This window comes from Zerene cesonia, chromosome 5, assembly GCF_012273895.1.
Source record: "Zerene cesonia ecotype Mississippi chromosome 5, Zerene_cesonia_1.1, whole genome shotgun sequence".
Classification (NCBI taxonomy): Eukaryota; Metazoa; Arthropoda; class Insecta; order Lepidoptera; family Pieridae; genus Zerene; species Zerene cesonia.
In genome coordinates, this window is record NC_052106.1 from 4,596,138 (window position 1) to 4,621,579 (window position 25,442).

At 31.0% G+C, this 25,442-nt stretch overlaps 4 protein-coding genes across 4 annotated transcripts in view; 3 read left to right on the top strand and 1 right to left on the bottom strand.

The window, feature by feature from the left end:
• The window catches only part of LOC119840302, a 93,604-nt gene extending 85,530 nt beyond the window's left edge, over positions 1-8,074 (bottom strand). Inside the window, exon 1 of the mRNA XM_038366854.1 lies at positions 7,374-8,074. Within this exon, the coding sequence (XP_038222782.1) occupies positions 7,374-7,646 (273 nt within the window). The 5' untranslated portion in view covers positions 7,647-8,074. The remainder of the gene's footprint in view (positions 1-7,373) is intronic.
• A 1,598-nt stretch (positions 8,075-9,672) lies between these two features.
• On the top strand, positions 9,673-16,000 carry LOC119840175. Its single transcript, XM_038366689.1, has 9 exons — positions 9,673-9,677; positions 10,948-11,028; positions 11,933-12,115; positions 13,044-13,166; positions 14,195-14,345; positions 14,557-14,701; positions 14,797-14,875; positions 15,055-15,303; positions 15,997-16,000. The coding sequence occupies exons 1-9, from the start codon at positions 9,673-9,675 to the stop codon at positions 15,998-16,000; spliced, it is 1,020 nt and encodes a 339-aa protein (XP_038222617.1).
• On the top strand, positions 15,934-18,578 carry LOC119840123 (enoyl-[acyl-carrier-protein] reductase, mitochondrial; the record flags this gene model as incomplete). The annotated part of the gene is made up of 3 exons (XM_038366637.1): positions 15,934-16,361; positions 16,557-17,381; positions 17,743-18,578. Coding segments are annotated over exons 1-3 (1,914 nt in total), but the record flags the coding sequence as incomplete, so codon positions are not given.
• Positions 18,579-18,664: 86 nt separating this feature from the next.
• Positions 18,665-25,311, top strand: LOC119840049. Its single transcript, XM_038366547.1, has 15 exons — positions 18,665-19,005; positions 19,155-19,292; positions 19,449-19,534; positions 19,631-19,765; positions 20,030-20,150; positions 20,585-20,651; positions 20,749-20,897; positions 21,225-21,392; positions 21,609-21,749; positions 21,954-22,135; positions 22,827-22,971; positions 23,721-23,855; positions 24,048-24,184; positions 24,408-24,527; positions 25,080-25,311. Exons 1-15 carry the CDS (start codon positions 18,903-18,905, stop codon positions 25,281-25,283), a joined length of 2,031 nt encoding a protein of 676 aa, XP_038222475.1. The 5' UTR covers positions 18,665-18,902; the 3' UTR covers positions 25,284-25,311.
• The last annotated feature ends 131 nt before the right edge of the window (positions 25,312-25,442 follow it).

Here is a 25,442-nt window from a genome sequence, read left to right on the forward strand (position 1 = left end):
GTCTTCTGTGGGGGTGTGGTACTTCCCCGGTGCGAGCTGGCCCAATGCGTGCCGAAGCGTGCTCGACTACCACATATATCTGCAGTATACAAACTTGTACAATTACACAAACTTTAAACATCGCTCTAAAGTATGAAATTACTGTATCATATCAGAAGGATTGTTGCTTGTTGTTTGTTCTTCCATCGATATTAAAAATGTTACGAATAAGAAATTATGACTTTTATGGCGAATAAAACTAATTATAAAACAATTAATAAGTTCATTGAAAATTTCAGCATTTTATTTTGTACTTACATATACATTCAATTGCTTTACATTTAAATTCATAGTGTTACATTTAACTATCTCTCTAGAATCTATGCCTCTGGCGTAATATGCATATATATAACACAGCAAGAGATAAATAGATCATAGAGCTTGGTTTCTGCATGCTACGTTTGATGATTCTTTAAGAGAGGTATAAATAATGACTGAATTATATATTGTCAACATCAAACAAAAAAAAAATTAAAACACTTTAAATTGAAAAAGTATTTGGAAATGAGATTTACTAACCGTGTAAAATTGTCACGTATTATGCTTATAAATATCATAAACATTTTACAACCTTAAAAATTCTTCTACGTGCTAGATAGAAAACCTCCAAAGCCAATCGTGTCACGATTATATTGAAATTATGTAATTGTGTAATAATGTGTTAATGAAAAAAGCAACAAAGTACCAAAGTATACTTCGCTGTGACAAAATATCATGTCCACGCAAACAAATGCATGCTCGTTTATTAAATTGTATTCACCCCTGGCCCGAATGCCTTGCCTCGAAGTAATACGCGCGTCAAGATCGTTTCTTATGCAAATTGCAAAAGAGCTTTTTACGATAATAAATAAGTACCTGCACTGGCCTGAGGAACGAGAAGAACACTTGATTGGTTAACTGATCTACCTTCGTGATTCATAATATTGTCTGGAAATTGTTGTATCGATTAAAAGTAAATAAAAAATCCATACATAAAACCTGAGAAAATTTTACTACGGTTTGGCAATAAAAAAAGGTGATCAAATTTTTTCTGTTCTTTAAAAATGCTATAAAACAAAAAATTAAATTTATACATAAAAAAACTACATAGAAGTTTTAGCGCATTGCTGTTCAGCTGCGAACATTATAATGAAAAAAACTCTTTCCTAAAGTATTTCAATTAAACGTTCTGCTTACACAGTCATAGACGTATATTTGCTTTTAAATTATTTAATGAGGGCTAATTACAATAAGCTTTAATGCTGAAAATAAGAAAGAAGTTATCTGGTACACAGATATCTTCTTATTCTAAACATGCTTCCATTACCGAAAGGGAGCAAGCGGACGATTAATACACACTTAAATATACCAACCTCTGAATTATGTCGACTGTCTTTATGTTAATAAAAGTTTTTCGAAACGCTCATTATTCACGTGACAAGAAGACATTTCGTTGATTAGCAAAATTATGACATGTCAGACCAAGGTGACATAATGGCACAAATATTTTAAAACCCGTTTGGTATTCGGGAGTATTTTGTGTGACCCAAAAATGTGTTGTGTTCAGCGAAAGCAACAAACGCACGTGTCACTTTCTCCTGGGGGGTGTCTATTTCGGTAATTCATAATTAGTTCAGCTATTGAAAAACTTGACAACATTCTCTGAGCGTCTTGTAAACTAATGAGATATTATTATCATTCTTCAGCTGATGTTGTAACACCACTTCACATGGCCTATTTAATGTGACAAAATGTTTCTATTAAAACGCTTTTAATTAAGATTTACGTAAAATATTGTGATCATGAATGTGCATTCATGTATTGATATGCTTTATCATTGTAATAAAAGTTTTAACTTAATTGCTATTAGACTTTCTAAACGTACTGAAATATCATCAGAAGTAAACGCTCTTTAATTTAATACGATTAATGCTATCACAATATTAAAATAATGCAAATATAACATAATAATTCCCAATGAGATCAACTTCGACAAACTACAAAAGCCATTACAGTTGTGTATTGTTTCAGCTCAATGATTATATGACGTCAAGCTGTAGATAAAAATAAAGTTTTAATCTCATAGTTAACGTAAACTTTGCTTTAGAGATTAATGTACCTGATTTATATACATTTTATTTGCGTACGTAAACATTTATAAAGGGCTGTTGAAAGTTTACGTTAAACTTATTGAAGTTTACGTAGGGGTTTGCTTTAATTCTTTAAAATTAAGTTACATAATATAATATACTAGATGCATCATACATAGATGCATAGTTGGTAATCAATTATCGTAATTGAAATAATATAAACTATCCTATCTTTCAAGATGGATCAAACTGCACATGATGTGCAAATTTGAATAAAAAGGTTGAGTAGTTTAGAAGCCCATCGAGGACAAATAAAGTGACAGAGTAGGTAATTATTTATATTAAGATTTACACACAAACTTCGGTTATTTTGACATCATTTATACGTTAATTAAGTTTCATATATGATCTATGTTTCGATATCATTATTAACCGATTAGCCGTTCATTGTCTCTAAATTATGTCATTGATTTCGTACGAATGATAACTGTTATGATAATAAACAATTCACACATTTTTTTATTCAAATTTAACCATTTTAACTCCATTCTAAATTCAACAATATTTTTAATACAAGTGCTTGATATTCTTCTATTAGCCAAAAAAAAAAAATGTCGATACCATATGAAAAAGTGTTCTGTCGAAATACTTAAAAGTTATGTATGAAATTCTCGATCGGTTTCATATACACAAGTATGACAATATAATTAAAGAAAATTGTTTGTATTAATTAACGATTTTTGATGTCTATAAAGTGTGCAAAAGAACTTGTGGTCTTGGCCTGTCCCTGAAAGTCGTTGAATCGCCTACACTGATTTCATGATTCATTGAACATCAAAGAGTTTACACTTCACTGCGCAATCGATTGCCTCCTGTATTTATATACTAGAAAAAGTATAACAAGCCATTATATTATAATAAAATCTGCATTAAATTTATAACAATTTCAGTGTTATAAATTAATTATTTATACAATTGATAAACAATACACCGTGCAATCCGCAAGATTACTTTTATCGCTATAATTTATAAATGAAATCATATATTTTAATTTTACTTTTTTACAAAAAAAAACAATTTTAAAAATATTTAAAGATATTGAATATTTAAAACTTCGCGTCTTTAACGGTTACTAGCTTGAAGGTATGTTTGTCATACAAATTATTGTGTGACAGTACATGTTAAATATTCAATTAATTTTAATTGGAATTAACACAATACTAATGGAGTTAACCAATATTACCGTTACAAGTAACATGTTGTAACCAAAGATAAATAAAAATTTTACACTAAACACAAAAGTTTCTTTTAATGAAAGTTGCTTAACTGTAAAGTTTTTAAATTTTATTCATTTTATATGCTTATTATTATTTTAGGTGATCTGTTTATTATGTATGAGGTTATTTTATTATTTTAGATCTGGCGACTGGTGAGTCGTATTGTGGATAGCGATCACCACCGAGCAATTAACATTTAAAAAGTTATGCTTGTTATGCTTCTACCAACGCTTTGTATAAAGAACGGACTGTGGGAAAAAAAGAATGTGATTTTATAATCTAAAATTATATGCCCCTTAATAAAGACCCAATAAGATATTTACACGAACACATAAAAAAATTAACATAAAAAAATAATAATGGTAATAAGTCTTAGCTAACATAATTTAATATAAAACATGATGAAAACAAACCAAGATTTTAAAGAAATATTTTTATTTAATTCTTTGTGTGTTGTGTTATTCACGTATTTATAGAATCAAGTCACGTAGATGTCACAAAGGTAAGCATTGTAAGGTTCATTGTTAACACGAAACAATGTTATACCTACAGCTGGTTAGTAAAAATTAAAATGATGCATTAATATGACCAAATGTTGTTCGTTGCGCATTAGATAAGATTAATAAAGTAAGATTATTATTATTGATAATAATGTACGACGTAGATTACATTTGTAAAAAATTACTTGCTTTTTGTAACAATTGCAATGTAAAGAAAAACAAATTAAATTAATTTTTTTGAGCCTTGTAATGTGGGAGTCGAGAACGTTTCGGCACGAATTGGGCCAGCTCCCACCGGGAAAGTTTTACACCCCAACAGATGACCAGCGTGAAATATTAGCATGTTACTGTGTTTCATACGATGAGTGGGGAAGTGGAAGACCCGTTTCAATTTCCTCACCCTTCCCAGTCTATTCCTTCTTTCGATCTGTCAATCGATTCTTTATCCCTTTCCCCTTGAAAGGGGGTAGCATATTATACTACTTTGGCGAATGTTAATGGACGGTGGTGATCGCTTACCATCAAGCAAATCATTAGCTCAGCTGCCTGCTATGACATAGAAAAAAAAGCTGAAAAAGTATTGCTAGCGTTTTTTTAATATTTCCAGATATAAATCGTAGGTTTAAGTTAACATTTTTAAAATTACAATAACTGTTTCACCGAGATTTAATTAATTAGGACTGGATAAATTGCTAATTATTGCCAAGTTTGATAGCAAGTTCTATTTACCTTTAAAGAAAGCCTGCTTTTATGCCTTAAAAGTAATCTCGATTTCAATTTTACTATTTACGTTTCTTATGCCTACTTTTTATGCGATCTACCTAACTATTCAACCAGTGAAATTACATATATGTATAAATAAGTGTTTATGTCCAGTCTGCTATCGACGAGACCAGTTGAAAGTTCTCAATTCAGAAAGAATGATAATCATCTTAAAATTCCTAGCCCTGGTCATAAAAAGTACGAATTATTCTCGGTTACTAAATTTTAGTCCTTATTAGTCGAAATGTATCGAATCGTTATATGACAATGCATAACACCGCAATTACGAAAACAAATGTTTGTAACAAAATGAAATGTAACTATTACGTAAAAGTAGACATATCTAATTGTAGTTATTATCATCACTTCCATAATAACTACATCATAATATTATGATCTAATCAAAGTGTCCTTTAGTTATATACAATGAAATTACTGATCAATGAAAATGGCACAACTCCAAACACAATAGATTAATGTTTACTAACAGTGAGCGAACGAATGAAAATAAACGTATGTTTAAGACGTAACATTACATTTAAGTGACGGTAAAAAACATTCTTCTTGCTTTACGAGCTGTGAAATCAATATTTAAAACAACAGCCATTAAATATATCTGGAATTTGCAATACTTTTATAGGTTATGTTAAGAAATATTTAATCGTTGAAAGGGTGTTAGTAAAGAGTCTAGACTTCAACCGGTTTAAGAACACTAATCTAGTGAAAGTGCATCTAATAGCTATTATAATCCATCCGATCACATAACTGGTCTTTAAGATTTACCCTTGAAAATATATATTGAAATGGTTCATTTCCATTCTCGTGCCGAGTAATATTTTAGTGCATTATAAACAAGCACGATATTGATCATACATTTAACACTTCGCTCATATCACAAATACCCTGCCAAAATAAACAGCCGCCAAATGCTATTTACTAGGTGTGACTGTAGAGGGTATTCCTAATTATAAAATTGACGTCACAGTCATAAGGCCGTCTAATCAAGCATCAGGTAGCCGGTAGCCCACATGTTAACATGCACACGCCAAAATGACAAAGTGCGCTCGAGTTGCGACATCACTTTCACTCGTTAACCGATGCCAATTTATTCAATCTAGGCCCCATTACCTACTGTTTTGGATTGACGACATTCACAGATTGCTTAGAATTGCTTGGAAAACGTCGCGATGATTTGTGATTTCCTGAATCCAGAATTCCACAACAATCAAGCACAGGCTATGTAGGCGTCCATCCTCATAAGGATAAGTACAAGATGATTGTATTTTATTCGCTAAATGAGACAGATTATTAGCATTCTGTTAGGTCATTATGCACTAAAAGTGCATGCAATCTTTTTGTTTAAGCAAAAATCCTTTGTTTTTGTTAAAAGACTTTTATGTTGACCTCGCCATAAAATGTCATGGAAAGACTGATTATAAGAAAATGGGCGTACTTCAAGAGGTACGAACTTCAAGTTAAATTCTTTCTAGGTTTTTAGTGGTATTGTAACATCAAAATTCAGTTTTGTCCTGGTCTTCTAGGTACCCAGGAAAGTGATAGTATTATTAACTCTTCAACACAAGTATCAATAAATATTTAAAAACACCAAATTCGAAAAGAATTATTTTTTGCGAGACTGTTTTACCAACTTCCATTTTTTTTAATAAAATTCATTGTACTTTCGCTGTATAAAATGTTTTATTTAAAATATGTATTAGATATTATATTACATCTATAAACCATGTAAAAATAAAATGGGTCGTAATTCGTTGCAATAATTTAGAATAATTCATAAATTCTAACATAACAACGTTGTTAATTAGTTAGAAAAATTAAATTATTGCTTGTCGGAATCAAACTCGTCCTTTACTTAAAAGGAAGTAGCTTGATTTAAAGTGTTAATTAAATGGTTCGGTAACTACGGAACTTTATTTAACCTTAATTTCCGTATAATTTTGAAAGTTATTAACTAATTAGGTGACTATCACTGAGATCAAGCAGTTTGCAAGAACTACAAATAACGTAAAAAATATGGTTTTGAACTGATTAGATAAATTGTAATTTAAGATTAAGTATATAAATAATCATAGAAAATAAATATGAAATCATTATGTATTAGCAGCCAATTGGCCGGTAGTCAAACAATCGTCGAGTAAAGCGCGCAATTCCCTGGTTCAATGACAATGGCAAACAATGCTTGACGGATTCAAATGTGATTGTGGATCGTTATTATATCAATGGAGAAATCTGTGATGTGGGCGAAGCGACAGCGGCGAAACGACAGCAAAACGCATTTGGATTGCGATTTAATGTTTTTCGTACGTGCTATGAATATATTGGACGTAACAAGCGCCTTGCAAATAATTATTTTACATTTTTACGATACAATAAGATATAATTTATTGTAAAATCTAATACCGCTGGAAGTAGATTAGGTATAGCCACATACATAAATAAACGGTAAACTTTTATCCATATACGTATTGTGTTGCTAATTAGAAAATGTGGAGCATAACATGTTTCTATTTTTACATCCATTAAATGCAACAAGTCTTTCACGAAAATTTAAAAATGCAATTGAGAGTTTTAATTGCAAGAACTAATTTTAAATATCGAATATTCCATTAATCATATACCACGATAAAAAATCAGGAAATGTTTTGTTAATGTACCAGGTGTGGTACTCTACAAATATAATGTTGCCTTTAATAGCAAAAGGTCTTTACCTGTCTTTGTGTTTTGTCCGGCAGTATAACAGACAACTCGAAGGATCTGTTCTTTTTATCCCTACTGCCGGATCGCATAAGCTTAGTCGATGTGCGTGTGATGCTTTGCGCCTTCTCCGGCAACTTAAGCGCAACTATAGACATGCTGCGCGAAAGCCGCCGTCCCAACTTGCGGGTCCTCAAGGACATGGACCCGCTCAGCCCACGTTTACGGGCTTCTGGAACCGGCGTATTATCCTCCACCCCAACCCCTTCCTCACTAGCACCAGCCATCGCACTTTACACACTCGATGTCAACAATCACATCTCCCGTGAAAAGTCACAAAACTTGAACACTTTTAACTTGAGAAAGTTCAACTCTGACTCATCCTCGAGCTCCGTCTTTCGTTGCACTTTTCAATTGTTAATCCGCATCGTTACTACGAGAGGGCACGATTTCGACGGGTCCGGCTGATCATATGGTCATAGAGCCGGTTTGAAGCTGCGCCGACTGTCCACTGTGAGCGGTTAGACCGACAGCAATTTAAAACAATTTAACGATCCGATATAAATTGAAATTAAACGTAAAGTTGGTCGGTTTCGTATATATCGTTATATCGTTTAAGTAGGGCGCGTTATCACTTTGGTGAGGACGGAGCGCGACGTGCGCGCGGCTGTTCGCAATCTCAATGACTAGAGGCGGCTGCGGCGCGAACTGCAAACGCCCCCGCCGCGCCATAACAAAACAGCTAGACTTCCAATTACTTATCGAATCTCGCTGTATCAAAGCTATGACACTTTACTAATGTTCGTTTGTCTTTCACAATGAGAAGCAACGCTCCCACGAGATTTTTGACATTGATTCAGGACGCTCTCAATCCAGTTAACGGAATCGTAAAAGTATTTGTTCATGTTACTAGCAATTCTATGGTAACTATCCTCACCGCACATATCAAGTCCAATTGACCTCACCAAAATATGAACGATATTTTCATACTCTACGAATAAAAATGTACCATAAAGTCATAAAAAACTTTAGTATCAACCATTCTTATAGTATCGACCAGGGCAATAGTAGTGAAGTCCCGTGTCCCCTAGTGGGGTATGGGGCAGATGATGTACATCCGTTTCACTGATCGATTTTATTTAGGGATAAGTAGGTGATCAGCCTTCTGTGTCCTGCCAGACCGAGACATTTTTTTTTCTGCGTCCCCACCGGGAATCGAACCCAGGACCCCTCGGTTCTACGCTCACGCGTTAACCACTGTACCAAGGAGGCGGACCAGGGAAATAAGGGCATCTATATTTATATATTTATTTAAGTTTATTAAGGCAAGTGGAAAATCTAAAATATTAAAAAAAAATCAACTAGTACTAGAAGTTGTAATCACACCCTACAAGCTTAATCACTTTATTACATTTGTTTCTTAATATAACTCAATCTAGATTATTACGTTGTGGTTTTACATAATACACATATAACAAAGTATTCGTGTTCTCTACATTATGTGGATCAGTTTCAAGGCGATCGTGTGCATATACAGTAATCTATGTAATGGTATTCAGGACTAGTTAAGTGGACAACAACAATAAGGAACATAATACATAATCTCTGGTTACGTGGTAATCATTTACATAAGTACTAAGAAGACTCGAATTATAGTAATTTACTTGAATTACAAGAGACTTATCAGACGTATTTTCATTTATAAATATCTACTGTATATGTATTAAATTTTGATTCAGTATTCTCTACAACTTTATAGTGAAAATAAGAGTGAGTGAGTGAGTACTCAGTATTACTCTTCCCTCGAATTTAAAAACATTTTTACGCACACACACAAATCCTCACTTAAAAAGAAAATAAACAGTACCCCGACTTGTGTTCTACGCATAATAATTTTTTATATGTAGGAAATTTGCAATAATTTAACATGCTCTACTATTAAACAATCACAATATAAAAATACATATTTTAGTTATAATAATTTCATACTGAGAAAGGTTAAGAAATCGGCACATTTTCTATGAAAATATTTAGTAAAGATAAAAGAATCGTAAAAGATTTTTTATTTTATTTTTTTGTACAATCATTTAATTTATTTGAGTGTGAGTACAAGACAATATATTGTTGTTATACCTTTGTATATAACCTATTTAACTTTATTTACTTCATTTTTGTTGCGTACCATAGTTTGACGTTTATGACACTTTAATCAAACTACTAACATATCCAAAAATATATACATAATGATTGCACGCGAAATATTTTATCAATATTTGTTTTGTTTAGATCTTAGCAATTCTTGAGACAATTGAAATGCAGTAAGTATCTTCCACAAAATAGTTCAAGAACTTAACGAGGTTATTTGCAACTTACAAAATACATTTACCTTCAGAGCGTAAAATGTATCACTGAAGATCAAACTCACTGAAGCTTATTAAAACTGCAGTGACGATAATGAGTTAAACAACTTCAAATCATTTTATATTATTTTATTATTTTTATTTATTTAATATGGTCATCCAACACCTCTTACATCATAACTTATAAGATACATAGATTTAACAAATAAAAATAAATGTGACAGATAATTATAGGATAACACAACATGTAAATTTTGCGTCAAGTTACAAGTTTTAAATATTATTATACTAGCTGCGCCCCGCGGTTACACCCGCGTAAGTCCGTATCGCGAAGGAATATCGGGATAAAAATACTTTTTTTGCCTATATGTTATTCCAGTTTTGCAGCTATCTACGTATCAAATTTCATTGCAATCGGGTCAGTAGTTTTTGCGTGAAAGAGCAACAAACAACACACATCCTTACAAACTTTCGCATTTATAATATTATTAGGATATTAACAGACATGTCTTTAAATATTTACGGATTTTGTGACAATTATCGTGAAATATATATAAACCATTGTGATATATCTTAATCATGATAAATAACTCACCAATAGTTAATATTTACGCTAGTAAAATAAAATAATAATCTACTCTCTACTTTCTTTTGCGGTGAAGTAACCTCTATCAATCATTTAACTCATTTGTTTTAAATACACAAGTACAAATCGTATGCGGTTTTGCGACAGCACACTCTAACGACCTTCGACTTTGAACATTGACTTGGATTCTAGCAACTTTCAAACAATGCTATATTGGTGACCAGAGTTGAAAATAACAGTTGAGTGTGCCAAATTTATTTATTTGGTGTATTTCACTTAATTTTCACATTGAAATGAAGTTAATATTTAGTAACTTTTTGGATAATTTACTATCTACAGAAAAAAATAATCAAAAAATTTGAAAATACCGAAGATACCCGCGTTGATACTTGATGATATTTAAATGTTACTTGATGATATATAAAACTTTTGGTACTAAACATTGCAACTGTATCATTCATATATAATATGTATTTAGGTATACTTTTAATCTTTAAAAACAGCCAAATTTTGCATCTAAACTTTATATATATAAGTATATATATAAAGTTATGTATGTAAGTTATGTACAATAAGTCGATGTCCTTTTGAAATGTAATAGATACTTATACGCTGGACTTTTGTTTATGTTCTCATTTCCAGATCTGTTCAAATGGCTTGGAAGAAAGATGGTGATTGGAAAGAGCGTTATTCAAAGTTATATTCTTCGAGAGGATTAACTCTGTACGTACTGACATTTAAACAACAATGTGGAATAATTTTCCTCGTCATATAAAACAAAGTGTAACAGAAACTGTAAAACTAATTAAAACATTTACGACTACCGCACCGTTACAACTTATATCACAAACGTATTACTTCTGTATGTGTAAAATACGTCATCTTTAACACATATTTTTAACATTTAGCTCCGGCATCATTTAAGGATATTTATAAACGACTTAAAATCTTGTAATTAAATGGAACTTATGCTGAGTTTTAAAATAATTCAATTTCGAAATGTGGTTAGTTATACGTTACGTGCATTAGATATAAGTATTGCTCTAAATGTCATACACATTTGAGTAATACCTGTTCCGCTTATGCCATATTTTATTCAGTTCAACGAATGTAATGCCCCTCACCAAGGCTGATTGGACTGTAAGTTGTATCGACTATCACAAATGCTACCTCCAGTGTGAGTCACTAAAGTGAATCACGAGTGTCAGAAGTCGACAAGATGTTTTTCTCAATAAACACTGAAACCACGATAAATATGAACGACCTTCTCAGTAAAATTTAAAGTTATTTTAAGTTTTTATGTTCTTAAGATTATTTTAGAGCAGTACAATTCTCTTTGTTTTGCATATTTTGAAAAGACGAGAAATGTGTATTGAATTTTTGTTTCGTTGTTTGGCTTTTGGCTATGTTGGCTATGTTGTTGCTATTTTCCTTCTATAATGAGGTGGCAACTTGGAAACTTCTTAAAAGTACCTTCTTGTTTCGAATTCAATAATGTCTTGTCTGATTCAAACCACATACATAACATAAGATAAATGATTTAGTGTGTCGTTCGATGTAAATATGGTAGTGTGTGATTATTCTTTGCGCCCGTTTAATTCAAAGGTATCCAACTTAATAATACTAGGGCAAAAGAAGATCCACCGCGCCGTATATCGTTCATGAGCAATGAGTCCTCTCCATACGCCTCCTTGCTTGTTAAACTACGAGCCAGTCGCGAGGAATCCACGATTTCTGCGATATCAACACCACCGTACTTTAGGTCTCTCATGTCACAGCAAAGTGAAAGCACGTATCGAAGCTGTCAGCAGTAAGTAAATAGCATTATGTATTGCATAACACAATCACGATGCTTACATTAAACATAACGGAAGCTATATAAATACGTTGCATAAATAGAAAATAACGTATCATCTCCAATAAATACATCTTCTGCATGCGGAACTAAGTAACAACATTTGTAATAACAACGTAATCTGCAATTGTAAGAAAATAAAACAAGTCTGTGGAAAGATTACCAGCTAGATATTAATTAAAATTATACTATGAAGAGACAGAATGGGTTCTAAAATAATATTCATTCATTTAAATTTAATCTATTTATTTACAAAGTATTTTGTAACACATCATGTTAAAATTACTGAGAAATAAAAAAACAACTCATGTCTAAAGATAAAGCAACAAAATTCTCTACGAATAACAAAATTATTGATATAATGCATTAAAATTATTCCAAGAATATATCAAAATATTTGTTCTTCAGTCAGTTATTAGTTAGTATCAAATGAAATAACAAAGCGGAATTTTGTCTCGGAAAATATTTGATTTGTAGCTTTTCAAATCAATCGTTATCATATCACGATATGAGAGCCGTCTAGGGTGTGTTCTAAATAAATACGTAGAAGCACGAGTCCTTATGTATATTTAAATATCAAATAGCTAGACTATTCTGCACTTGAACAGTGAATGTTTTATTAGAGCTGATCTACATGTAGAAATTCGCTTTACCCGAGAGGGAGAGACTTTTTTTGAACATGTTAATTGTAGTTATAATTTAAATTGTTTAAAATATGGGTAGTAGCTATGTAGTGTAAGTGAATTTGACATTTCTTTCTATGGTATTACCTATTTTAAAATTAATTAACGTTGATGTAAAATAATGTATAGTTAATATATTCGTAGCTAAATTCTCGTATATTTAACGTTTGTTAAAGATTTAAATACTTTCTGTTGTTCAGGTATCCCGATTTAGGTGGCATTGATACTCTTCTTTTGGACATGGTTCGATCGCGCAGCCAAGAAATTCAAGATGAAATACAAGACACCACGCCTGCTTTGCCCAGTGAAAACAACATGGACGAGTAATGTTATCTTAGTAACTTTAATTCCCAAATTTTCCCTGGAAGTATTATGAAATAATGGTCAATTCGCCTAACTAGTGGAAACATACTAGAGGTGGTAGGTAGGTACGTAAACCGTTACCTGGTACATGAAATTCAAATTTAAATGATGTTGCAGTTTTCTTCAATATTAAAAGCATTGTGAAGACATCATCATAAAGTCCAAAGTATCTTTATATCTTCGAGATTATTTTACAATAAGTACATAGCAAACAAAAACGTTCATACGAGAAATAATTTAACTATTACCTGATGATATGATGATATGATAGAATAATGAGCAACTACATATTGTTTGAACAAGACAATATATGATATAAGAGCCAAGGTTGATTAAAGAGGTTTTTATTGAATATTCTCGTAGCTTTCACTCTCTATAAAATTATGACTATTAACTCATATTCCCACAGTCGTATAACAAAAGGTTATTAAGTAACAGTGTATTGATTACAACATTTCGTAAAGCCGATTGTGATTAATTGAAATTTAAAATGAGAATTACCTTGCCGTGTAATAAATTCGTGGCAAATGGCTATTAAACATTGATTTAAAAATAAGATTTCATTGACAAAAAAGTAATAGTAATTTTAAAAGGACATTTATCTTTCATTTTATTTGAAATTATAGTTTAAAAATGGCTCTCGGTAGAAAAAAGGTAAAAAGTAGATAATTAGAAAATTCGCAGTTGTACCTCTAACCACGGATGTATACCTAAGTAGTAGTTACTGTGTAACATAAAGAAATATAATCACTAACTTAATATAGCAAAAAACATCATTGAATTGAAGAATAGTTGTCCAAATGATTGCTGAAACATATAAATATATCATAAGAATATCCTTATTCGGCACCATCGATTGATAGTCGTATTTTCTGGAAATTAAGACACAATTTGAATGCTTATAACGTTGATATATAAAATATATGAAACGAAACGAATCAAACAATATTATTATTATCAATTATTATTGAAATATTTAATCTTACAGCAACCCATCAAATGATCCATACTGCATGCACGGATTCAACATGCGTATGACGGAACGCAGCGTTTCCCGCTCACGTTTCTCGCGCATATCCACACGTCGCGATATGGACATACCTTCAATATTAGCATTCACGGCTTCTGTTACGTCACCGGTGAAATTTTTGCAAAAATTAATTCTTTAAATTGTTTCAAAATGTGCATTAGTTATATTGGCTAAAATTCATAAGTCACAAACAGCTGGATTACAAAATAAACTAAATCTTTAGTCACTCAGAAAGAATAAATTCGTTAGGCATATTATATACGACATAACGATATAAACTTAATTGTATTGCTTCTTATGCTATTTCCTTTTTGCTGTAGCCTCAAGTAGAAATACCTGCTTTTCAAAAACCAACTTCTCCACAAAGAGAGGATATACCACGCTGGTCTATTCGTCGTTCAATGTGTCCCGTGTGCTCACAAAAGTGGCGAGATCGTAGCACAATAAAAAAAATAAAATATTCAGGTACACAAAATACGTATAACTGAAAATGTAAATGCAACTAGTAATTATATTATAACTAACAACACTATAGTCAACATTGTGAGGTGTTCTTTCAGGACTTAAAAGAAATATATCAACCGATCTGCCATCAGTGATTGCGCCTGCGAAAATAAGAACGGCAACTGCAGTAAGTTAGTAAGTATATATAAACGTAGATATTACGCACAACATATTAACCTATATACTTACTTCTTTGTTTGGGTAATTAAAAATATTAAATATTATTTATACGCTACATAAAAAGTGGTATTAAAATAACCAAATGCTGCGCGTATATGTTGTTGCATTTTTTTCTGTAAATATAATTTTCACAGTACCCCAAGACCAATTCCTGCGACGGTGGACAAAGACGTTGGACTAGTACATGGCTGCTTCCGTAACAGCAGCAACGCATGGCAATTGACTAGAGCACGAAAATTTCGAGCACCTAAACCACGGCTCCCGTCACCTGAAGCATCCGCACCACATAGTTCTACCGCACCAACGGCAAAGAAAGATCTCGACATGCGTGTCAATCGTTTTCTCACTGATGAATTTATTACGCCACAGAATATTAATAAATCGCAATTTTGAAATTTTATACTAATTAATACATTAATAAAAAATTTCTAAACAAATTCCATACCTATCTTAATATTTATTATATTACGAATTTCTGTTTTTACAGTACCATTACATCGTAATTCTACTATCCTACTAATATTATAAATGCGAAAGTTTGTAAGGATGTGTGTGTGTTTGTTGCTTTTTCACGCAAAAACTACTGAACCGATTGCAATGAAATTTGGTACGTAGATAGCTGAACAAATGGAATTAAATATAGGCCATTTTTTATCCCGATATTCCTACGGGATACGGACTTACGCGGGTGAAACCGCGGGGCGCGACCAGTAAAATGTATTAAATTTAAAGATTTTTTTAGTCTCTTGATTTGACGGTTATTGAACATCAAAGTTATATTATTTGCGGTCCACCCAGACTTCGCCCGTGATACACATATTACTTTATAAGTGTATTATCTATGTATATTACAGTCTACAGCACTCAAGGATCACGTAATCATTTCTCTTCTATTTATCCCAACTCTGGGGCCATTCGTCTAGGACTTTTTGATTTCAAGTCATGTCCTAGCCCATAGATTAAACGCTCATATACTGGTCCTAGTCTGTCGTTTGTTTAGGATGGTTATCACTGTCACTGTCAAAATTGATAACTATAAACTTTCATTATTCATAAATATTTGCTATAATTTTCAGCTGATTTCTTTCTATCCCTAAAATGTTCTTATAGATTTCTAACAGCTGCCATATTACAATAAATCTATCTAAACATTAACCTGCATTGCAAAGTTTGAACAAAACTAGTACAATGAAGGTATTGACGATTTTATCACTCTCAAAAACTGCATTAAACTTTCTTAAACCAAAGAAGGTATGTACAATAATTCAAGAAAACCAACGCCGCAGCCTTATGTCCAAGCAGCTTATATATCAAGAATTTGGTGATCCTCTACAAGTGGTTAAATACAGAGAATGTGAAGTTCCACCTCTCGGAAGTCAGGAAGTGTTAGTTAGAATGCTAGCTGCTCCAGTCAATCCAGCAGACATTAATACGATACAAGGTACATCCATATTTCTGTATTTTCAGATAAAAAATATTTTGTTCAAAAAAAACATTTCCTGTGTAATTTTGTGTTTTGAATGAATAAGAAGAAGTAAATAAGGTATTATATTTATGTTTTCTTTTTGTCGTTTTTTTTTTTAATGTACAGTTGCATTTCTAATAATGTATTACTATATAGATTTGTTGTTTTAAGGAAAGTATCCAGTCAAGGTTGAGCTTCCTTCTATTCCTGGAAATGAAGGAGTAGGTTGTGTAGTTGAAGTGGGATCTGATGTGAAAGACATAAAGAAAGGAAACAAAGTAATTGTCACAGTTCCATTGCAGGGTACATGGAGAAACTTGGGAACATTTCAAAAATCGTCTCTGTTAGTAGTTCCAGATGTATTAGGTAATGTTGAAGCAGCATCACTCACTGTTAATCCTTGCACAGCATTAAGAATGCTTTGTGACTTTGTTTGTCTAAAGGAAGGTGATGTTGTCATACAAAATGGAGCGAATAGTGCCTGTGGTCAAAATGTCATACAAATATGTAAAGCGTGGGGTATCAAGACAGTAAATGTTGTTAGAAATAGGCCAGAAATTGCAGAATTAAAGAAGTATCTACAAGATCTAGGAGCCACATATGTTTTCACGGAGGAGGAAATGCGAAGTATTACCATATTCAAAGGTGAAGTTAAGAAACCACAGCTTGCTTTGAATTGTGTGGGTGGCAAAAGTGCCACACAATTATTTAGATATATGGATCACGGTGGTATAATGGTCACTTATGGAGGTATGTCAAGGGAACCTGTAATTGTTCCCACATCAGCATTTATTTTCAAAAATACAAGCTGCAGAGGATTTTGGATGACAGCATGGAATAAAAATGCTCCAGAGGCAGACAAAGAAAGAATGCTCCAAGAAATTATTAAATTAATGTTATCAAAGCAACTCAAGGCACCAATACACAAAATGGTTAAGTTTGATAATTATCAGGAAGCTTTAAAAAATGCACTCACACCTCAGGGATTTGCAGGTTGCAAATATCTTTTTGAATTTGGTGATTGCTAAGAAAATAATCCGTTTTGTGATGTAAATATAATTTACATTCCTTAAAAGGTTTTAACTGGGAGTGCAATTGGAAACTTACAATCTTGTATAGTTTCTGAGTATATGAACTTTATTATATTATTTAAATTATGTTAAAATGACTACAAATATTTAGATAGTAAATAAAAATTGTATCATAATTAATTATTTGTTTCAATTAACTTACAATGCCCTGATTTAAACATCACCATATTAAACAATCCATAATATACAAAAAATAAAATAATTATAACTAATAGGCTTATTCATTTCTACAGGACACAGTTTAAAAAAAAACATTGTATTTGCAGGTAGAAATTTTTGCTTGCCTAAGTTGCCAAGTGTACCAGGAGATGAAGGTGTGGGTGAAGTTGTGGAAATAGGAAGCCATGTGTGCACAGTAGAACCTGATGAAAGGGTTGTCATCACTTCTAAAATGATGGGTACTTGGCGTTATTACGGTATTTACAACGAAAGAGACATTCATGTCATATCACCTAATCTACCCCTGCCAGAGGCCTCTATGCTAACTACTTCACCTTGTATGGCTTATAGAATGTTAAGAGATTTTAGGAAACTTAAACCAGGTGAAACTGTTATACAAAATGCTGCAAATAGTGCATGTGGACAATCTGTAATCCAGCTTTGTAGAGCTTGGGGTCTTAACTCAATAAACATAGTCGCCAACCACTGTGGTTTTGAAACTGTTAAAAAGAATTTGTTAAATTTAGGAGCAACAGTAGTTTACACCCTTGAAGAAGCAGAAGAATTGTCTAGTTTTACAACATCTTTAACAAGACCTGTACTAGCCCTAAACTGCCTCGGAGGCAGGTATGAAGATGTCATGCTAAAACTTTTAGAATGTAATGGCACTATTGTTTATTATGGATTTGCATTTGATTTGCCACTTGCAAAGTGTTGTCTGAGGCCTGATATATACTACAATAAGTTTCATTTGTGTGATTGGGACGCTAATGCTACACCCGTTCAAAAAGATATCATGATAAACAATATCATACAAATGATGGTAATTGGCGACTTTAAAGCTCCCATTCACGAATCGCTAGAATTAAAAAATTATGTTCATGCATTTAGAAACACTGTCCCCTGTGAAGCATTTTCAGTACTTAATTACATATTTGATTTTACGATGCCCTAAAATATATCTATAACAAAAAGACACCCGGTATTTTTCAACGAATAAAATTTTATAGAAAAGTGACATTTGATGTTGACAATTGACACCTTAGCAAAAATGGAAAACAATACAATAGGATTTATAATAAATATTTATTATTCCATGGGTAAATCTTATTTGTAAAGACCAGTGAGAAGTTATTTATAAAGTTAAATGAAACATTACACAGTTTTTTATATGGAACTCAGGTCTTCGTTTATATATAGCTATCTATCGACATAAAATGGCATAGATATATTTTGTAGTATTGATTTTATGGAATAATATATAAAAATGGATTCAAATGGATATGAAACTTTTGAATATCTTCAACCAAACAATGTAGAAGATAATAACCAGCTATTTGTTCTACAAAACGATGGAACATTTCTTTCAAGTAAGTGGAAATGATCCTCCCTACTAATATGATAAATACAGAATTAAATAGGTCTTTCTCTCTTTTATTCACGCGAAAAAATTATTAAATATATTTTTTTATTTATTTATTATAAGAAAATTAACTATATTTTTTTTAATTTCTATTAGTAAACAGACCTGTCGAGTTTATAACACAAGTACAAAATGTAGAAAACGTTTTAGAAGAAGTGCAACCTGTTTATAATGTTCAACCTCAGCAATTTTATGTTGATGTTAACAATTCATCTGAGTTAATATCAGTACCAGGTAAGAGTTGTTTATTTTCGTTTTTTTTTTCTTATTTGTTTATAATGATGAACTTTATACCTATAATTCTATGAAAATTTTGCAGTTTACAACATATTCCTTACATTTAACTTTATATTGAATACATTATTAATAATGAACTAAATACAATTTCAGATGAATATGTCTTACCCACGGAAACAAATAATATGTACAGTAGTAATTATTTACTTCAACAACCTCCCAATTCTTCTGAAGTTCGGGTGATTAACAAATTTTTTAAATAATATGTATCTTTGAATAAATGTTTTTCTCTGTGGTGTATAACAAATAAAATAAATTAATAATCTAATCTACAGATTCAACAAACTGTTGGCCAAATTGCAGAAAGTGTTGTTGAACAGATGATTTTGCCTGAAATAAACGTTCCTATGGATGTAAATATAAATGATAATTTAGACACAAATCCTATACAAAATAATGGATGTACAGAGGTATAATAAAATTGCAAATTATAATTAAATGTTATTAGTTAGGCCTGTATCTGCCCTGGTCACTTTTTTTCTATTATTCAATTAGATAAAAATCAAAAATTACTAAATTATGTCCTGCCTTTCTTGATATGTATGAGGTTTGATATGACTGTTTATGTGTGAAAAATTTCATTTTTTGTTCCATATATTTCCTAATGGCTACTTTTAAATTCATATTTTGTTAATTTTAATAAATATGGAATGTTTTGTTATGGTTCCTTTTAGATCACTATAACGGATGAACAATATAAAATATTAGAACAAAAAGGATGGGTCCTAGTAGACACTAATGATAAAGTTTATTTAATAGATACATTGGGATTTCATGACATAACAAATGATACTCGTAAGTAAATGATTACTTTATCAACAAAGCAATAAACTATATATATAAAAAATTAAATCGCCAAATTTAACATTTTTGTTATGACACAAGGAACATTTTTTTATTCGAACTGCAAGGGACTGGAAAATGCTTCCTGAGTATGTGTTCCCTGACGGATATAATCTGGGGATCTTCAAAAGTAGAGTGAACATGTACCTTCTAAGGAAGTGCGCTCTATCTTAGACTACATCTACGCTTACCAGTAGCCGAGATGGTAGTCAAATGCTTCCCTATCACACAATAAAAAAAAGGTTCTTATGGAGGGAAAAAATTACCATGGGTGAAGCTGGAATCGTATACAATAAAATGAAAAAAAAAACATGTTTAAATTTTTTGCAAAAAAATGTAATTCTCTTATTGTATATGTACAATAATGTGCTATTGATTATTTTCAGAGTTAATTCAAAAACTAAGAGCAGAGATGGCAAATCAGGAACCTAGCTATAGTGAATCATTTGCAAGGTATTAATGTTTTTATTTGCATTGATTTAACTTTTTCAATTGTTTTATTAATTCACTCAAAACACAATTTACATATATTATTATTTTTAATTTACAGCAATCAATTAGAATCTAAAGTAGTATTAAATGAAGCGATCCCAAATAACATAAATCCAGAGCAAGTAACAATCCCATATGTAACGGAGAACAGTGAACAAATTGACTTACAAGCTATGGATATTCAGTCATATCAAAATATTGAAGATGGTATGTATATATGAGAATTATTAAAATACCCATAGATTAACAAAATAAATTCTTTCAGATATAAAGTATCATATTTCAAAGAATATTGTTTAGCTCCAAACTGTATGTATGGGAAATAGAAATGTTATAATCATTGTATCTAAGATACACTGATTCGACACTGACAAACAAAAAATTTGCAATTTTTTGTTGTGCCATTGATACAAAAATCACTTTTATCAATATCCCAAAAAAAATGTTTTAAGCAAATGTTTTCATTTGTTTTTTTTTTTTATTATATATAAAAAAAGGTTTGATTCAAAATTCCATGACATTTAATTTTTATAGATCCTGAGATCCTACAAAACTCTGAAAAAAAGGAAGTCCCAGATTTGATGCCATTAGAAAAAGAATTTCTTGAGACCACTATAAATGAATTGGCAGAGAAATATGAAAAAAGTGATCCAAGGATCAACAACAATACAATAAAAATTAAAACCAAATTTTCTTTGGAAGGTAACCTTAACCTAATAAGGAATAATTTTGTTTAAAGTTGATTGGTAGATTGATTTTGATTGAATGTAATATTACTAAGTATGTAGAATTTACGTTGTAATAAGTCAACGGCTAACTTTTTTTATTTACAACAAGCAATTTGATATTTTGTTATGTTATTTTGGAAGTACTTCTAATATAACAAATAATAGTTCTAATATAAATGACTTTTTTCAGAAATTCCTCAAGAAATTATTATAGGTAAAACAGTAAATGGTAAAAAGTTGGTTGCAAGAATTGCTAAGCCAAAGGAGCCGAAAGAGCCAATAGAACCTACTACTACAGATGACATGTCAAAGAAATGCAAGCCTAAAACTTGTAAGTGTACCTAATATGTATTATCATTTAAATAATAAACTACTGTAAGATTATATAGAGAGATAGATTTTATTATGTTTATTTACTTTTTAATTATTACAAAAAAAACGAATATTTAAAATTAATTTAAGTTAAATTCAACATATTGCAACTCTTTGTTAATAAGTATATATTATGTTTTAATATATAAAATTGTATTTCTAGACCCAACAATAAGTGCATTCCACCAAAAAATAGAAAAGATAATTCAACAAGCAGTCAGAGGTCACATAAATCCATTGAGTGAGGAAGAAGTATTTGCAAATGTGGACAAAGTTATACAACAATTATTACGAGTGCCGGCCTTTAAACCCGCAGTTATAGAAAGAAAATTAATTTTGACAAAGGTAACAAATAAACAGAATAGTTTGTTGAAAATCTGTTTGGATTAAAATCACATATGAAAAGGGTAGAAGGGTTTACATCATGACTATCGTATTTAGAAATGGCATTGGTAATTTAAAAGCCGCGCTCTTTCACACTCACCCATAAAGTAGATTCTCGCCTCTTCTCTCCTCTCCTCTCTCTCGAAATCTTGCTCGCCTGCACAAGTAGTTACGTGATTTTCGTCTTTTCTGGAGCATGAACAAGAAAATGAATGAGATATCTATAATTTGAAAAACATCTATGTTTGATTTATTGTAAGTCCGTACCGTAGTACCCGCGTAAGTCCGTATTCCGTAGGAATATCGGGATAAAAAGTTGCCTATGTATATGTTATTCCAGTTGTCCAGCTATCTATGTACCAAATTTCATTGCAATCGGTTCAGTAGTTTTGCGTGAAAGAGTAACAAACACGCACACATCCTTACAAACTTTCGCATTTATAATATTAGTAGGATCATATGCAATTACACTATTCGAAATCAACAGAAGAAACTATATATTACCTATAATTACCTGTGGTATGTTTTACTCTCCAAAAAAACTTTCCTTGTGCCTAACAACAGTTCTGTAGTTTTTTGAAAAAAAAAAATGGTTATAGTTTATGTATTTTTAATGTAGGTAGGTAACATGTTTGATTATTTTTCTTTCCAGATTATAATATCTGAAAATAAAGATCAAACCTCTATCCAAGAAAGTGATCCAATAATTATTACGGGAAAAGTTTTAAAACAAGATGAAGATAAGTGGGTCTTCCACTACATACCAGATATGCTTGAAAAGATTAAAGAAATTAAAGGTAATATAATCACCAAATATTAAATAGAAGAATTAATAATAATTTTGGTCTTAAGACCCACACTATTTCTGTGTGATAAACACGAAAACATCTAAAACCAATTATTATCTAATGAATCTGAGAGTCATCAGAAATATTTAAGTTTTTTATGCACATAATGTTTAAGGCCTTTGCTATGAAATGCTTGAATGAAACCTTGTAATGACTACATTAAAATTAAAATTTTAGGATATACTATATAGTAAAGTAAATGAGATGGGTTAAAAAATATAAACTATCTCATCAAGCCATGATAGCTTGAACAATGTGATAATGAATGATTATTGTGTCAGTATATTTTGTATGCAATGTTTCTGAAAATGGTTGAATGAGACCTTTTAATGTCTTCTTAAAATATAAAAATTTAGTAATTACCTACCGACTGAATTAATAGAATATTAAAAAAGAATGAGGAATTACCTACTTACTAAATAGTAAGTTTTAATTACTTAATAGTAAGGCCAACAAGACAAGATATAAAATGTAAACAATGTAATTGTCACCAAGTAACAGTGATAGTAGGTGGTTATTGTCAGTATCTTTTGTATGCAATATTTCTACCAAATACCCTAACTCTGGATAGTTTTTTTACATTGTATATCTAGATAAGTTGACTTACTTTACGCATTGCTACAAAATCGTTTTACATTGCTCTAAGTAAAATTTGTACCAATAAATAGTAACATTTAATTAATCACATGTATCTTTAGAGGATGACAAAAACAATGTGACCAAAAAACTGTACCACGGCGGTGATGTTGACGTCACCTTCTTACAAATTCATGTACAAGAAGTGAACAGTCCAGATGGCCTTGCACGCATCTCTATTACTTTGAATAAACGAGGTATGAGTTGAGTTTATTTTTCTAACTTTAAAATTGGTCCTTATGAAGTATTTGATTGTATAAAACTTGACTTTTTTACTTTAACTTCGGCGATGAAATATTGAATTCGTGTGTTCAATATATATTTTTTAATAATATATTATAGATATAATTAAAAAAAATGTAGTTCCAAATATTTGTCTACGTTTTCAGTTATTCTTCTAAAGTCTAGAAAGATAGCTGAAGAACTGGAGAAGCAAGTACCATCCCCAAAACTCAAACCAGTTTTCGCGTGTACAGCATGCGCAGCCGTGTTTAAGACCAAAGCTCAATTACGATGTCACTTACAGGTAAAAAAATCAATAAATCAATCGACAAAAAAAATATGAAATGTATTTAAAGACTTTAAAATAAGGTATATAATTCTTCCATTGTCTATGTCATTTAATAATTCATAGATATTTGCCGAAATATAAAATATTGATTTATTGTCAAACATAGGTTTAGAAACGAAAATGTTTTGCTTGTAAGGATATTTCTATAAGACTAATGTTTTACATTTTTATTTAATAGGTTCACAAAATGGACTTCGATTTTGACTCTCTTCTCACAATTCATTCCAAAAATAGTAACAACCCTTTTAACGTTGTAGAGTTGGGACAAAGAAAGGAATTTATTTGTAATGAATGCCAGGTTTGTGGTTCTTATTTTTAGTTATATTTTAGTAGTCATATAGGTATAAATGGAGTTTCTGTTTGCATTATTGATATTACCACGTTATCTAAATGTTTACAGATTGTACACCTACACATACCAAATTAAAATTTTCTAAAAAAATTGTCTGATTATTATTGGCAGATAGCTGATATAATAATGAGTAACTAAGGCTACTGTTATGCTGATATTCCCACAAGAAACTAGGATTTAAAATTAAAAGGAAAAACTTATTTACATGGGTGAATCCATGGAATAAACCTAGTTTGATACATATTTCAAGTTGATTACATAAACATGATCAACTTGTCATATTTTAAAAGAAATTGTAAAATTCAATTCAGATTTATTTTATACAGATATTTACATGTGCGATAATTTTTATTCGTTTTAAAAGTATTTTAAAATAAATACAAATCAATCCTTTAATATTCATAAAACCCAATTCAAGAAAGTAGTATTTTATTTGAATATCATTATTGCCTAATATCCTTTCACTCTTACTTCACAAACTAAATTCAACCATTTCAGCATAAAACATCAAGAGTCAGCATGATGCTCAGACATATTAGATCTCACTTTAAAGTTACGGATGAGGACTCTGATGAAGAAGATTCAAATGACAGTGAAAAAACTTCAGAAGGAAAATATAAATGCAAGATGTGTTCTACAAATTTTTTGTATGCATCTTCACTTTCTAAACATCTTTTATCAAAGCATATTAAAGTATCATAAAAGATTTTTTTTTCTTTTTGTAGTGGTATAAAAAAAATCACTATAATTTTACTATACTAAATAATTATTTATACTAACTGATGATAAATTTTTACATTTGAATGATTTGACTATGGATGGATATGTATTCAATGAAACTCAACTTTGTTATTTAAATTA